This window comes from Dromiciops gliroides, chromosome 1, assembly GCF_019393635.1.
Source record: "Dromiciops gliroides isolate mDroGli1 chromosome 1, mDroGli1.pri, whole genome shotgun sequence".
Lineage (NCBI taxonomy): Eukaryota > Metazoa > Chordata > Mammalia > Microbiotheria > Microbiotheriidae > Dromiciops > Dromiciops gliroides.
In genome coordinates, this window is record NC_057861.1 from 43,002,443 (window position 1) to 43,019,376 (window position 16,934).

General features: G+C 43.0%; 2 protein-coding genes across 9 annotated transcripts in view; both read left to right on the forward strand.

Moving 5' to 3' along the window:
- EP400 (E1A binding protein p400) overlaps nt 1–6,996 on the forward strand; it is a 136,768-nt gene extending 129,772 nt beyond the window's left edge. For all 5 annotated transcript variants that reach the window (XM_043984269.1, XM_043984283.1, XM_043984293.1 and 2 more), the window contains 5 exons: nt 1,513–1,708; nt 2,621–2,745; nt 3,330–3,476; nt 3,803–3,880; nt 5,281–6,996. In XM_043984269.1, the coding sequence (XP_043840204.1) occupies nt 1,513–1,708; nt 2,621–2,745; nt 3,330–3,476; nt 3,803–3,880; nt 5,281–5,547 (813 nt within the window). In that variant the 3' untranslated portion in view covers nt 5,548–6,996. The remainder of the gene's footprint in view (nt 1–1,512; nt 1,709–2,620; nt 2,746–3,329; nt 3,477–3,802; nt 3,881–5,280) is intronic.
- Nucleotides 6,997–10,525: 3,529 nt separating this feature from the next.
- The window catches only part of LOC122736436 (E1A-binding protein p400-like), a 128,170-nt gene continuing 121,761 nt past the window's right edge, over nt 10,526–16,934 (forward strand). For all 4 annotated transcript variants that reach the window (XM_043978679.1, XM_043978654.1, XM_043978661.1 and 1 more), the window contains exon 1: nt 10,526–10,589. The gene's annotated coding sequence lies outside the window, so the exon portion shown is untranslated. The remainder of the gene's footprint in view (nt 10,590–16,934) is intronic.

A 16,934-nucleotide genomic window follows, 5' to 3' on the forward strand; every position in this document is an offset into this window, starting at 1 on the left:
TGCTACTCTTTCCTCCCTCAGTGGTCCAGTCAAAATGACCTCTCTCTTCTTCTCTCTCTCTCTCTCTCTCTCTCTCTCTCTCTTTTTTAGTGAGGCAATTGGGGTTAAGTGACTTGCCCAGGGTCACACAGCTAGTAAGTGTTAAGTGTCTGAGGCCAGATTTGAATTCAGGTCCTCCTGACTCCAGGGCCGGTGCTCTATCCACTGCGCCACCTAGCTGTGCACCCCCCCCCCCTTCCCTCTTTCTGTGCCTTGTGCTGTCTATCTCCCATGCCTGGAGTGCGTTCTCTCCCTCCTTACCCTTGGAGATTCCCTTTCTTCTTTCAAAGGCCATTTCAAGGGCCACCTTCTTAAAAAATGTCTCTCCTGATGATTTCTCTCAATCTCTAGTGTCCTTCCCTCCTTTTATATTTATTCTCTCTGTGGGTGTATATCATGGATAGCCTTATGTGGGCATATTTTCTTCCCCAATGGAATGTAAAGTCCCTTGAGAAGAATAATTGTTCCATTCTTTGGATTTGTATCCCTGGGCACATTGACTGACACAATTGGTAGACTGAGATATTGATTCAAGAAGAACTGATTAGGTCAGATTTAAGGGAGGCCAAGAACTCAACAGAACACTAAAGTATCTGTTGTATTGTAAAAATTAAGAAATGATATAACAAGGTTACTATCTTGAGTTCTTGTTTTTAAGCAAGGGAGGAAGGGATGGTGCAGTAAAAGCTGTTTTATAGGAATATTGGTCTTTTTTGGAAAAAGGATGATTTAGCCAGAATGAAAACAGAGTTTGATGTAAGAAGACCAGAGAATAGATTATTACAGTAATTGCAATGGGAGTTAGGGGACCTAGATTTATAGTAGTGGCAGTAGGTATAGAAAGGGAGAGCTTTAGAGGAGAAAAACCAGAAAATTTGGGGATCGGTGTCAGTCTTTCTTTTGTAACTTTTCTAATCACTCTCCAAGATCTTTTTGTACCTACTGCCACTACTGTAAAGACTCTCTTTGAGTCACGTGGGGATTAGTGCAATAATTTAATTTGTCTCTGTCTATGCAGTTCCAGTCCATCTCATGAATCACTTCCATTTTAATGTTTTTATCCCTGTTTCATTTTCCAAAACATAGCTCTTAGCATGTTATTTCCTTGCTCTCAAGCCTTCAGAGTCTCACCACTGTCTGTTGATTAAGGTCCAAGATACTTAGTCTGGCATTCAAGATTACTTAAAAATTTTGAGTCTGTGTGGCAATATGGTATAGTTAAGTTCTGATCCATGATTAATGTTGAAATGAGCTAATTTTGCTATAGTCGTGCTCATTTGTATGCAGGAAGCCAAGCTTGTTTGGTGGGAGATGATAAGGAACTCAGACTTTTCCTGTATCATTTCTGTCATTTGTACTTTCTGGCTAGTTAACATCAGCCATAAAATATACACAGCATAGTTTTTCTTGATGTGATGAAAGTTAGAGAATTCAGAGCTTTTCCTAAATAATCAATTATTTCTTATTGTTTAGACTCGTGTTCCTACTTCCCAGTTACAAGCTCAAGGACAGATCCAAGCCCAGACAACTCAGACTGCTCAAGTGGCTTTGGCAAAACCACCAGTTGTATCTGTCCCAGCAGCTGTAGTATCATCAGCAGGAGTCACAACACTTCCTATGAATGTTGCTGGGATTAGTGTTGCTATTGGACAGCCACAGAAAACAGCAGGTATTTCTCTGGAAACTCTCCCAACAGTAATTTTTTTTTTAAGCGAGGCAATTGGGGTTAAGTGACTTGCCCAGGGTCACACAGCTAGTAAGTATTAAGTATCTGAGGCCGGATTTGAACTCAGGTCCTCCTGACTCCAGGGCTGGTACTCTATCCACTGCGCCACCTAGCTGCCCCCCAACAGTAATTTTTGGAAAGTAGTCACTTCTCTAGTTTGTACTCAGTTGTTTTTGTTGTTCGGAGTGGTTCTCAGGTTTGTAGGATATTGAAAAAAACATTTTTATTGGTTGTATTATATCAGTGTGAACTTTTAAAACCTTAATAAATGTAATTATTCATAATTATCTCATCTGAGAGGCAACGTAGCATAATGGATAGAGAACAGGCCTTGGAGTCATTGTCTGCCAAAAGGCAGGCCCTGGGGTTCAGGTCTTACCTCTTGACACATAAAGGTCATGTGATCCTGGGTAAACCACTTAACCTGTTTATGCCCCAGGCAGTTCCCTAAGACTTAAATTACAGATGAATTACTGATCCACATTAGTAGAAGGTATTTTCATTTGTGGAGTTCCCTTCACTAATGAAATAACAGGTCTGGACCAGGACCCAAAAGTCAAGTGTTGGCCCTCAATCAGATAATTGGACACAAGGAGACTAGAACTTCCAGATTCCAAAAGTTATTTTTTTAATGTAACTAAAAATATAGATACATATTTTGAGCTTAATTTCTTTGAGGTAGCTTATAAATCTCCATCAAAAAGAATAACCCTCAACACGGTTGTAGGCCTTGAGGCTCAGCATCTACAAAGCTTCCTGTTGGGTAGCATCTAATAAGTGACTCAGCAAGTGGAGGTGGATTCATCATGTTGGTCTAAGATGCTTTATCATAACCAAGTGTTTGGTGATTTGTAGGGCAAACCGTGGTCGCACAACCCGTACACGTCCAGCAGCTTCTGAAGCTCAAGCAGCAAGCTGTTCAGCAGCAGAAAGCCATCCAGCCCCAGGTGGCTCAAGGTCAAACTCCTGTGCCACAAAAGGTATTCTGACATAGTGGGTTTAGTACTTACCTGTGCTGCTTATCTAGAGAACACCAGCTTTTCTCTCCTTTTTGTCCTCCTACTCAATCATAGATAGGGCTCTTACCTAGGGCTACCACCAAAGTGAGGTTGTTTTGAGTGTCATTCACACAGACTGTGTATAGTTAGCGGCTACTCCCCCAAATTAAAAAACAGAAAAATTTATTTTATTTTTTTCAAAAAGCTTTGGCAGGTCTGAAAAGCCTGCAGTAGACTGCATGTGGTCTTTCAAGTATCAGCCAAGCAGTGCTGGGGGCGGGGGTGTCATCACTAGACCAGAAGAATGTTGATGAATTTTTTTTGTCCACATTGACTCTTGGTAGCTGTCTTTCAACTGTAGAGGGATTGTGATCTGAGATAGTGGAAAGAATTGCTTACATTGGTGATATCACAGGTCCTTGAAGTAAGAAATAATCTAAAAATTACATTCCCTTTAAAGTTAATTTTTAATTTAAATTGTTTGGTCTCTTTGTAGCTGGTAAGTTTCTTTGTTTTGTTTTTTAAATCAGAATCAACATCATTTAGAATCACGTCTTTCTTTCCAGATAACTGCACAACAGATAACAGCCCAAGGCCAACAACAGAAAGTAACCTATGCTACTCAGCCAGCAATTAAAACTCAGTTTCTTACTACACCCATTTCCCAGGCTCAGAAATTAGCAGGGACCCAGCAAGTGCAGACCCAGATACAAGTGAGTATCTGTTCACATGCTTAGTGCAGTAGTTGATTTTATCTTTGTTTTCCTGTTAACTGTATGTGATTTTCCAGAGTGGTAGTTTTGGATCTGTGTACAATCAACAAAAACTAGGAAGTTTAGAATATACTTCTCTTTGACTGTAGGTTATAGTGATGAAATAATCAGCACTTGCTGAAGATTCAGATTGTAAGGAAATCTTATAAATTGGAACTTGTTGGTAGTAACCATTGTGCAAAATTAATCGAGGATGAAGGAAAGGATACTAGTTAGTGGATACAGTGTACATGCATTTCTTGTAATTAAACTTTTTTATATTGAAGGTTGCAAAGCTTCCCCAAGTGGTCCAACAGCAAACAGCTGTGGCCAGTATTCAGCAGGTGGCCTCTGCTTCTCAGCAGGTAAGATCTGAAAACAGCTTGATATTTTTGAAAATATATGGCATTTTTTGGTGTGTATGTAGTTTTAGACTTACTTTTAGTCCTTTTTAGGAAGTCCAGAATAATGTGTTCTGTTACACGGTCATCTTTTTTGTCTCCTCATGAAAATGGAGTCTTAACTAAAAAAAGAGCCCATGCTTTCCACACTCAAATATCTTGTTGACCTCACCAGTGTGGGTCTTCTCTCCAGGGACACAGATGGCCACCCATTTGTGCCTGCCCATGCTGTTCATTCAGTGGGCAGATGGCCTTCCTCCCTTCCTCTTGATGTGGCCAGGGTGCCAGTGGCGCATACAGGCTGCCCCTTGGTTAGCCTTTTCCCCCATCACATGACTGGCCCAGTTTCTTTCTTACACATACATTTCTTTGATGACATCCTTTCCACCATTTCTCCATCACAGCTTACATGTGCTCTGTTGCAGGCTGCTCGCCCCTGCCGGGGCCTTCCATTGCCTTTGGGGTGAACCTCAACTCCGTGACTGACAGCTGTGCCACAGTATCTATTTAAAAAAAAAATCTCTGACAAAAATTGTTATATTGCTCTTATGCTTAAGTCCTAGCACAGACGCAGGCAAGCGAAAGCATCTTAAACTTTGCAGAAGTAGACCATGTGTTCATTTCCTGGATGAGGTCTTTCTTCATCTTTTTCTCAAGGACATAAAAGTCTTGACAATATGCATTCTTTCATTTACTTTAGTGTTACGAAATGGCAATTATGGCCACTCAGACTATCTGGGGACTATACAAAAGCAAGGGTTTTGTTGTTTCCTCATTTATTTATCGCTGGAAGCTGAAGGCCTCACTTTAAATGAATTCATTAACAAAAACGAATTACTCATCTACTATGTGCAAGACCCTGTACTAGGTTCTAGAGCTATAAAGACAAAATTGGAAGAGTCCCTGCCCCTAAGGAACTGATATCTTGCTGGAGAAGGGGGTGGAAGAAATAGAAAACATGTACAGCTTTAATTTGTCAGTTTTATGGTTTCATAAATTCATCCTTGGAGTGAGCCGGTGTGGCACAGTCGAAAGGACACAGGGTTAGAAGTCACTGGACCTTGGGGAGACAATCCCAGCCCTGCCACTTCCTCCTATGTAACCTTAGAGAAGGCATTCCCCACACTGGGACTCAGTTTCCTCATCTCTACCATGAAGGGGTTGGACTGATGAAGGGATGCCTGAGGCTCTCTTTCACCTCCACATCTAGGAACTAAGAGTTTTCTAAGAAGCTCCTCATTTAGTTCTCTCTCCCAGACGCCCTAGCCACACCCCTCCCCCTTTTTTTTTTGTTTCTGTTGTAGCATATTCATAACATATGTGAGATTTTTCAGTTAGCTTGTCTTTTCTTTTCTCTGGGCTAGGCGTCACCACAGACCGTGACACTCTCTCAAGCAACAACTGCAGGTCAGCAGGTCCAAATGATCCCTGCAGTGACTGCAACAGCTCAGGTGGTTCAGCAGAAACTCCTCCAACAGCAGGTGGTGACAACAGCCTCCACGCAGCTTCAGGCCCCAGGTGTACCCAACCCCGCCCAGGGGCCAGCCAGCTCTGATGGCCAGAGTCAGCAGGCTAAGTTACAAATGAGAATGTCGACTGTCAGGTTAAAGACAGCTAACAAGCCTAGTTGAGCCGAGCATGGGAAAAGCGGGGATATTTGTTTGGTCAAGCTCCAGCTGCAAAGTAGGCACACCCTTTCTATCTCCTGGTCTTAAGGCAGAAAACCACTGTCTTTGTAGAGGACATTTTATTTATTTCTGAACCTTGGAAACATTCTCACACCAAAACACCCGACCTTTGGAAAATTCTTGTCAAAACAAAGGAGTGTGATTATTTTATTAAAGTGTATCCTTCTCTTACAGAAAAGTGATCCTTCCTGAAAGCCTCTCTGTACTGTATAACTAATGGAAACAGTGACCATGGTGATCAGTACTCTGCTCCTTCATTCATGGCAGTGTTTTCTCCAGAGCACTAGTACCGGGTTTTGATAGTCACTTAGTAGAACTTCTTTGTAGTAATACAACATTTTGCACATGACATTTGTGCTAATTGGTTTGTGCAGTGAGTCATAAAATGGAAAGTCTTTTTAAAACCTAAAAAAAAAATTCTAGATAAGACTTTAATTTAATTCTTTCACCTTATCCAGAAAAGACAAACCATGGTCCTTTTAGTGGAGGGAACAGCTAGAGTCAGTCACCTGTAATTGAGTTTTCATTCCAAAGAGTAGCCATTGTGTTCTGTGCTTTCTAAAAGTGATTCGTTTTCTTACTTTTAAAGGAAATGTTTGGTAATGCTATTCATCTAAGCACATTCTAGGTGCATTCCCTGTATTTTGTCTATTGGCTTACTTAACATGCATTGGGCTGCTTCCGATTGGTTCAGGAAAATGTTGGGACTCTGATGTCTTGGACTAGTTAGAGCCAAAGTGCCAGAGAAGTGTCATGGGCACCACCTGTTTTATTGCTGTATAATCTATGGTGACCTCAGTCTCAGTGTATGGAGAGTGAAAGTTAGATGGAGAAATGAGAATAGGAATGGCATGAACAGTCTGATGTCCAAGCTTTGGGGGAGCTGAGAAGCATTACATATACATATATATTCATAGATGTAGATGGAACATCTGAGGGTCCAGAAATAGACCAAGTGATATATGTATTGTAAATGTGTACACATTTTTAATATACTGAAAAAAAAAAGACGCTAGTCTTAGCAAGCAGGATGTTCTGGGCAGTCACTGCATTTTCATTTTCTAGGGTCTCTACTTGAGCAAATCTTGGTTCAGCCTAGTAAAGGTGAGAACCTTAACCAGCTACTATTTGTGGAGCTGTATGATATTGAAGGAGAAAAAGGGAAGATTCCTATTGCAGGGTTTTTCTGTTGATGTTGTTTGTTTTAAGTAAGGGAAGGCAGTAGATGGAATGTTAAGTGGCTATGCTGGTTGATGATGGCATCTTACATACATATCTCTTGCCATATTTCTAGTATGCAAAAGGAAAAAGCCTAAATAGTACCTTTTCTCCATGGGTGTATTTTGCTCATCTGTGTCCAGGGAAGTGTAAGGGTATACTGGTTTTTTTTTTCTTTAACAAATGCCACTTATGTCTTATAGCATTCAAAACTTAAATTTTTTTTTAATTGAAAAGTCTATTTTTCCTCTGTAAATGCAGCATTTTTTCCTTTAAGTTTTCTTCTTTTAAGTAATTTGTCAAAGAAATTAATCCACTTTGCAATTTAAAAAAACTAGCATCCTGCAGATTTATTTGGACATAATTAAACACTTTTCTAGCTCTAAGTAAATAGGTAGAAAGACAGTTGAAGATCAGATGTTTAAGGGTCATAAAATTGAAGTTGTTTGAGAAAGAATGGAGTACTAAAACAACTTGCTACTTTTATGAGATTTCATAATTTGTTAAAATTTTGATTTTCAAGTGAATTCACAGAAATACTTGAAATGAAAACGTCACATGTGCATGCTGCTTTTCAGTATGACAGTTTCAAATATTACAAGTATTCTAAACTTGTAGAATTAAAATGTATAGGAATTCTCCAAACTTATTTGCATTTGCCCACCCTGATAGTTTTTCTTTAGATCTGCCAAGTGAACCTTTTAAAAATGATGATAGAATTTGGATGCATTTATTTTAGAAATGCTCAAGAATTCTCAAAAGGTAATTAATTGTTTAAATAAAAGCCCCCTGTTATCCTGTAGCAGTCTGGATAGACAATTTAGAACCAATTGCAGAAAAACTTTTAAAAGTTTCAATACCGGTGTTTTTATAATTGTTGTATGTAATTCTTGTCCCTGTCACTGCTGGTGAAAAGGAATCTAGTCTCCATATTCTTGGCAAGGAGATTTTAGTTAAACCTCAGTTATTCTAATAACACATAAATTGAATTGACAAGCTCATTGGACTTATACCAAGAGCATGCATATCTAAGAGTGTAGCACCAAAAGGTTGCTCCTGCCCTAAGTAGTATTAATCCCTATAGTCCTTTGAGTACTGACACTCCTTTCCCAGTGTTCTGACTCATCTAGTTTCCTTAGCGTCATGTTTGCAAGGTCAAGCTTTCTGTTTTTAAGAAGATAATGAAGTTGGGTTCAGCAAAGTTGTCTAGGAAGTTTCAGACTGTTACTGTTAGCAAAATTCTGTATTACCATGCAAATCAGGCTTCTCTTATTGCTATATAATGATTCAAGGGTGTATTCAGGAACACAGCAGCAAAATTGTTGTGAGATTTTACTTCGGCCACCATTGAAACCAGTTACCCAGTTATTCTCTAAGAGACATTTGTTTTCATTCAGGTCAGACAGTGTTGTCAAACGTTAAGTGGGGAAGCACATTGCCTGCGTCCAAGTGCTGTTCAGATGTTGTGCCTCAAGGGGGAACGGTTTTTCTTTTAATAAATAAAAATGCTGGCTTAAAAACAAACAACACTGTAACCAGATAGCTGTTGTGTTTTAAAACATACAGGAACAAGGTTGAAATTGTAAATACTTTGTAAACATAAACATTTGTACTTGAATAGTAGGATTTTAAAGAGCACTGACATCCTACCAGATAAAAGGTATAATAAAGTGTCCTTTTTTATAAATCTTTGTTTTGTTTTTCCTAGCACAGTATTTTAGTGATAATAAAACACTAAGTCTTCATGATTTTCCTGCAAAATAAGCTGCCTTCTCACATGGTTTAGACAGAGGGTCAGTCTTCTCTTGTTGTCAATTCAAGCTCCTGGGTCTAGTGGGGAAGAGCTGGAGATTTTTTTCTGTAAATGCTCTTGGTGACAAGGAGAGGAGAAGTCTGTCAGTGTGTCAGGCAGCACTTTGGTTTAGAAAGCTAAGTCTTGTGCTGAAAGCTTGGCCCAGTCCTTCTGAATTGGAGAATGGGAGGTGCCGGTTTATTTTCAGCAGTAATGATTCATTTAATTGTGTGACCTGGTGGCAAATCACCTTCTCAGCTTTCTCATGTCATCATGGGGATAGTCTTTGTTTGTATGGAGCCCAATGCCATCATCACTATTGCTGCCATCATCACCATAGCTGCCACCACTACCATCATCATCTTCATCATCACCACCATCACCATCCTGGCAGCTGACATCTGCCCTTTGACATACACTGTCACATGTGAGCCTCCCAGGAGTTCTATGCAAGTAGGTTAATTCAGCAAGCATTTAATAATAAGTAACTAGTATATGTGGGGCACTGGTACTGAGGCTACAGAGGCAGAATTAAAAGTCTAAGCCCTCAAGGAACTTACATTCTGCTAGGGTGGGGATGTGGGGAAAGGGACCATAGGATCATAACTCAGGGCTGGAAGGGGCCTTGGCAGCACCCTCATTTTACAGATGGGGTAACTGAGGCAATATTGACACAAAGCAGAGATGAGGAGGGAGGGCATCCTAGCAAGGCAGGGCATCCACAGCCTGGGACTATGCCAAGGGCAGGAGGGAAGGACTAGAGTGCCCTTTCTGAAGACATGAGTCCTGCTCCGCTTTGGCTGGAAGGGAATGTGCATGAATGGGAGCTGTGGGAAGTGTTGGCCAAGGTGACCCAGGGCCAGTGTGTCAAAGGTTGGGCTTTTATTCTAGAGGCAAATGGGGCCCCTAAGGGATGGTTCTTTTAAGTTTTATGGAGGTCGCTTGTTGTTGCATCCATCATTCCATGACATCCCTCTCTCCGTTTGACAGCTTTGTCCCCCACGGCCAGTAACTAGGCAGTGGCCAGGGGCGACCTGACCCATTGTAAGGAGGGATGGAACTCCATCCCCGGACTCTGTCCGGGCCTGGATCTCTGCCTCCAGCCTTCCTCGAAGCCCCTGCCAAGCCCCCCCTTTTCCCAGAAGCCCCGCTCCTGCCCACACCCCCTCAGGTCTAGGGCCTTCCCTCCAGTGATGTCCTCCAGTTGATCCCGCACCTGGCTTGTTTGTACGGTTGTTTGCGCATTGTTTCTCCCATCAGACTGTGAGCTCCTTGAGGGCAGGGACAGCTTGGTAGCCTTCTTTTAATTTCTGTTTATCTGCCTGCACAGTGCTTGGTACCTGGTGGGCGCTTAATAAATGTTTGTGGATTGAGTTGCATGAGGAGGCTCTGAAATAACTCGAGGGTAGTATTCCCATTTTGCAGATGAGATGACGACGCTGTGATCCCACCGGCGTCTCCTTGGTGCGGCTCTCCGCCTGAGCCTTCCCGGGCTCTGCTCCCGTGCACCTCCTCCAAGGTGGGCAGGACGAGGCTCCTGGAAGCCGGGAGCCTTCGCGCGTGGTCCGAGCACCCGCGAGCGCCCTTGCTTCTCCCTCCTCTTCTCCCTCCCCCGCCTCCATCCGACGCATGCGCCGTGGGATCTCCCTCGGTCCGGGCGCAGCCCGCCGCGGTCCGCACGGGAGCTCGCTGCGCCTGCGCGGGGAGCTCCCGGTCCGGGCGCCTAGACCGCCGGCCCGCCGCGGGACAGCCACCGCCCCGCCTCGCGCCCCGCCCGCCGGGCCGGGTCCTCCCCGGCGCAGCGCGTGCGCAGAGGCGCAGCAAGGCTGGAGGCTGGGGGCTGGGGGCTGGGGGCGGGGGTGGGGGCGGGGGTGGCGGGACTGTCATTGTGTTCGTGGCGAGGAGGAGGAGGAGGAGGAGGAGGAGGAGGAGGAGGCGGTGCCGCCGCGCCCATGGATCTCCTGTCACGCCGCGGGTGAGTGGAGGTCTCGGCTGGCCGGCGGAGGCCGGGGGACAGAGCCCGCCTCGTCGCCGGCGTGACCGTGGGCGAGTCCGTTCCCCTGCGGGCCTTCGCTTCCTCGGCCGCCCGAGGGCCGGCTCAGGCCCGCCTGGCTGCAGCACCCCTCTTGAGAGGACCCGGATTGGCCTCCTCTCAGCCTCTGGCCGGGCTCTTGCCCGTGGGGGAGGCGGCGCTTGGGGGGAGCCCGGGGGTAGAGGCGGAGAGCCAGCCGGCCCGACAGCCTTCCAGGAGCCTAGGGCCGGGGGATGCAGGTCTCCCAGCCCTGGTCCTCTGCGCTGGGTGCAATGACAGTGACCACGTGGGGGGACTGAGCCCCAGTGTAATGACCACCACAGCAGCCCTGGGAGGTGGGCGCTGGTGTCATGCCCACTTACTTTATGGATGAGGAAACTGAGGTGGAGAGGGACAAGCAACATTGGGGGGGGGTCACACAGCCAGCAGCAACACAGCCTCAATGCTGCTGCATTCCAGATGAGGCCTGAAACAGGCCCCAGGTCCAGCACTCTGTCCACTGGCCACCTCCTTGGAGGGTGACCCATGATGGACTGGCCCAGTCATGGCAGACAGTGATTGAGTCAAGGCTATTAACAGGTGATGGACTAACTACTCCCAGGTAGTGTGTCAGAGTAACCGACATACTAACAGAAGCTGACAGTGATGGAGCCCAGAGGCCAACTTTAAAGGATGGATGGACACAGCAACAGGGTGAGGGAAAGTGCCAGGGTAACAGACACCATCATTGTCATCATCATGGTTATCAACTTTTATGCAGCACTTTAAGGTTTGCACAATGATTTGTATTTATAACAACTCATTGGATCAGGAAAGTGGTAGATGGTGACTGACCGACTATGATGAGATAACTAAGTGCAAACCTAGCACCAGAGCAATGGACAGTATCAAATTATGACCAGTTGACAAAAAGGAAGGACTGACAGAGAGATGATACACATCGAGAGAGGAACCTTGACGCTGAAACAGCAAGAGACTGCCTAACTTCCATCGAAGAACCCAGTGATAGGCTGGCACATCATTGAATGCATGGTCACAGTGTTATGGGGCTGACAGGCTGACCAGCACATGGTAATAGTCTTAGGTTGTAAATTGACTGACAGAGTGACAGAATTATGGCCGATGAGTTGGACTGATTGACTCAGTGACTGAGTAAATCGATTGATGGATACAGGCGGACAGGTGGAGAGACTGACATTGTTATCATGAAAGATATAAAGCATGGAGACATAGTGACAGGCTGATAGGATCTACTCATTTTTACCATGATATAGGACGTTGGGGCACAGAGATAGGCCGATAGGTACACACTCTTTGTTATTGTGATAGAATAGAGCACTGGGATATGATAATAGACAGTGATGAGCATATCACTGACAGCAAGGGACAGGCTGATGGACCAAAGAAAGACGTGGTTTTGGCTGTGAGATGACTGGCAGTGATGGACACAGAGATGGGCTGACTCTACATGGTAACAGGCCTAGTGATAATCTGGCAATAATAGACAACACAAGGGACAAAAAAAAATGGGCTTGATAGTTATCATGAGCACAGTGACAGACTGATTAGCTGGTGCACCCCATTCTTGTCCCCTCTGTCCAGAACTGTCCTTCCATCCTCTCCCATCAGGGATGTCATCCCCATTTCCTATCCCTTTGATCAACTCTGTTATACTTATTTTCATCCTTTCTTACCAGAGTTTTCATTCTATCCCTTGTCCCCTCTGACCAGGAGCTGCCACTACATTATTGTCCTTTTGGATTAGAGTTGTCACCTACATCCCTATTCCTTCTAACCAGAGTTGTCATCTCATTCCCTTAGCTTCTGAGCTGCCACCCTCTCTGTTTCCAGGAGATAACCAGTTATCTCGGGAGATAATTCTAGTCACTCTCCCATTCTAGTCCCATCTGTTTCAGGTTTTATCTACTAGCTAATCCCTTTCTCCCTAAACTATACATTCTCATCCCTCATCTTGGGACCTATCAAACTCCTGCCCCTTAATCCCTTTAACTTGAATTTAACTCTTATGCCCTCAGCTCTCCAAGGTATGTTACCTAACATGCCACTTCTGGGTCTATTCTAATTGCCCTCAGTGGAAGATTCCTTTGTTATTTTTAGGGAACAAAGTGGAAGCAATACCCCCTAGACTCACTTTATTTAGGCTATATATGCCTTTTAAAGTATCTTTGAAAACTTCAGGAGTAATCAGAAGTGGACTAAGCATTATTGCTTCTTCCTAAGTGTCTGAATGAATGGAGACAGACAAAGGAGCTCATGTGTCACAAAAAAACTTCTCTAGAAATAGCTGGGGGGGGGGGGTGTCGAGGTTTATAGGACATCCTCTCCTTGACTCCAGTGATTAGAGAACTTCCAGATAAGGAAACACCCTCTACCAATCCATGTTGGCACCTTCTGGGAGCTGCCTAGAGCACTGAAGAGTTGTGACTTACTTGCCCAGGGTCCCATAACAGCTCTGGGTCAGAGGATGTCTTCCTGCCTTCAAAGTCAATTCTATATCACTGCTTCTGACACTTTATCTCTCTTACTCGAGGGCATGTAATCTGAGAACTTCACAGGGTTTAAAAAACCACTAATGATAGTTTGTAATACTGCCTGGGAAGGAGGTAAATGTTCCTTCTTGTATAGATTGGCTCAATTACAATTTGTAGGGACTAAAGATTAGAAAGCCTGTGGAATCCAACCCTCTTATTTTATTTTACAAAGGGGTCCACTGAGGCCCAGAGAGGTTCAGTTACTTGCCCACGGCCCCACAACCGATTTTGAGTATGAATCTCCCTAACTTCACGTTCAGCATTCTATTTCACTATGCCATGGTGCTTGTTAAATGGTTTGCACAAGATTAAGTGATTAATGGTGTGTTGGAACAATTTGTGTCACCTTTCTACATGAACTGCTAGTCTCTTAACTGGTGTATGGGGTCTTCAAGAAACCTTAACTTTGTTAAAGGTTTTAAGATTCCCTGTACTATACAAAATATCAGCTAGCACCCTGGGTCTTTAACTAAGTTGCTGGGTGTCTTGCTTGTTGTTTCACACAATTTTAAACTTTATTTTCCCATCAGAATAATCACAATAGATGCTTAAAGTTGCCTAGCCTTTAAAATGTGTGGCAGAAACAAAGAAAGGCAATGAGGCTTTATTTAGTCATCTGTCCAGGGAAGAATAGAAAGAAAGAAACAATATTCACTATTTTTAGAAGCTATGCCTCTTTTAGGTACAGTCTTAGATCACATGAGTTTTTTTTTTTTTTTAATTTTAGCTTTCCCACCATACTCATGTGTCTCATGTTGAGTCTGTGATCCACTCAAAGCCTCTAGATCTTTTTCAGAGATACTTCTTTCTAACTGTACCAACCCCTCCTGTACTTGATTTCTTGAACATTTACTCCTATTAACTGTCATCATAATGGAGTTTGCCCAGGCTTCTGGCCTTTTCAGATTACCAGCTTTGGTATCCAGTGTGTTAGTTACCACCACCATCCCTCCCCCCACCCAGTTTTGTGTTGCCTGCATATTTGATAAGGACGCTGCCTTTACTTTTCTCCAAGTCTTTGGTAAAAATGTTAAACAGCACTACGCCATGCACAGTTCCCAGGGGGCATTACACTGGAGAACTCCTTCCAAGTTCACATGGAACCATCAGTCTATCAAGAAATATTTATTAAACACCTACAATGTGTCAATCATTGTCCTGGTGCTAGAGGTAAAAGAACAAAGATGAAACACATCCTGCTTTTCAGGAAGTTACATTTTATCTGGGCTGGGGGTAGGGGTGGGTGGGGGGAACATAATGAATCCATTTAAGTAAAGTATTTGCTAAGTGAATACAAAGTAATTTTTTTTGGGGGGGCTTTACCATCTGGGGGAATCAGGAAAACTTTAGGAGGCAACATTTTAGCTGAGTTTTAAAGGAAGCTCAGGATTCTAAGAGGTTGAGATGAGACGTTCTAGGCATAAGGGTCAGCCCATACCAAGGAACAGAATCAGGATGTGGAATCATTAAGAACTCCATGGTTTGGCCATTTAGCTAGTTCCAGGTCCACATAATTGTAATCCTTTCTCCCGCTCACATTCCTCCTTACCTCCACCTCCATCATCCCTCTCCCTACCCCAAGAATAGAATGAGGGGTTTTATCAAGTACTTAGCTGAAGTGTAGGTAGATTATTTCTATTGCATCACCCTCATTCACCAATTTAGAAATGCTGTCAAAAAGCAAATAAGATTCATCTGGCACGAACTAGTCTTGATTCATCTTCCACATGACAGCCTTTTAAAATGCCTGAAGAGTTTATATTCCCTTCTAAATATCCCTCTCTTCTGTTTTTAAAGAGCTGTATTCTACTCAGGTAATGTAACATGTATGCTGTGAATCAGGTTTTATGCTTTGGGTTAATTTGATTGCCTCCCACAAAAGGACATCTAATGGTGTGGTTACAGCACATTCTCTAGGGGTAAAGGGCTACCACTGGGATCGGTTCATATACATTTACTTATTTTCCCCTTAAATTTATTTTTATTTTCAGTTCTACATTTTCTCCCTCCCTCTACCCCCCTAACCATTGAGAAAGCAAGAAATACTATGTTCATTATACATATACAGTCACACAAAACATTTCTGCATTAGCAATGTTCTGAATAAAGAAAAATAAAGAAAAAAATATACTTCACTTTGCACTATGAGTACATCAGTTCTCTGTCTGGAGATAGGTAGCATTTTATATCATGAGTCCCTATGGTGGATCATTTTATTGATCAGAATTACTGTTTCCACAATTGATTATTTTTACAATAGTGTCATTATTGTACAAATTGTTCTTGTTCTGTTCACTTTGCTTTGCATCAGTTCATATAAGTCTTCCCAGGTTTTTCTGAAACCATCCCCTTTATCATTTCTTATAGCACAATAGTATTGCATTACAATCATATGCCACAACTTGTTCAGCTGTCCCTAAACATGGGCATCTCCTCAATTTCCAGTTCTTTGCCACCATCACAAAAAGAGGTGCTATAAATATTTTTGTACATTTAGGTCCTTTTCCTTTGCTTTCTTTGTGTCTCTCTTTTCTAACTTAAACATTCCCAGTTCATTCAACCAGTCTTTTTATGGCATGGTTTCCATTGTCCTCAGCATCCTGGCTGCCCTCCACTTAACATATCCCAGTTTGGCAACACTCTTGCTAACGTGAAATGAATATAATTCATTCACCCCAGAGTGCACCGAGATGGTTCAGTCTCTCATTCTAGATTCAATGCCTCTCAATACAGCCCCAAGATTGTTCTTAAGTTTTTGACTACCATGGCATACCATTCATTCACATTGAGCTTGTAGTTCTTTTAAAACCTCCAGATCTTTTTTTTTTTTAAATGATAAGAACTGTTACTTAGCTAGTCCTTCTGCCCATGATTCTGTAGTCATGTTATCACTATGATTCTACTAGTAATGGAATCATGAAGATTATGGTGATACGGTGGCCACAGTACCTTTTCATCCCTGGCCTAGGCTTGCACTTCCCATACTGGGGGGACCTTGGATGTATCTCATCCTTGCCCAAGACACTGGACATACTTTTAAGGGAGGAAGCTATTTGTGCCTCTCAGAGTTTTTTAAAGATTCTTTATATGCTCTCCTTCCTTGATTCATTCATGGCCCACTCTCTGGCTTTGCTTGTTTTTGGCAGCTCCCTAAGCATCTGCAAAAACATGACTGCACTTTGAGAGCCAGGGCTTTCCAAAGGACAGAGAACAACTTAACCTCAGGCTTTAGAAAGCAGAATTGTCCACTTATTGCTTCCAGTTTTGCTACTCGAGGTTAAGTAGCACAAGTCTAATCCCTCCCTTTGATAACAGGGTTCTAGATCAAGAGCTGGAAGTGACTTCAGAAGCCATCTAGTCTAGCACCTTCATTTTACAGATGAAGAAACTCAGGTCCAGAGAGATTAACTGATTTGCCCAAGGTAGCAAGTGTCAATAGCAGGACTTGAACCCAGGTCCTCTGACTCTAGGAGTGGTTTTCTTTCCACTTTATCACATTTGCTTCCTTTGATGCTTTTATCAAATGGAAAGGAAGTTTTCAAAAATTAGTAAAAATCTTATATTTTAAAACACTTCACCTTATACGTCAATAAAAGTTTTTTGTTTTTAATTTACTTAATGTATAGGTGAGTGTCCAATAAAGGCTCTTGCTGCCTTCTTTTAGCATGAGGCTCTTGAAGGCTGTGGGAATGGCACTTGTACAAGATCTGGCAGGTCTTTAAACTAGAAGCTTCAA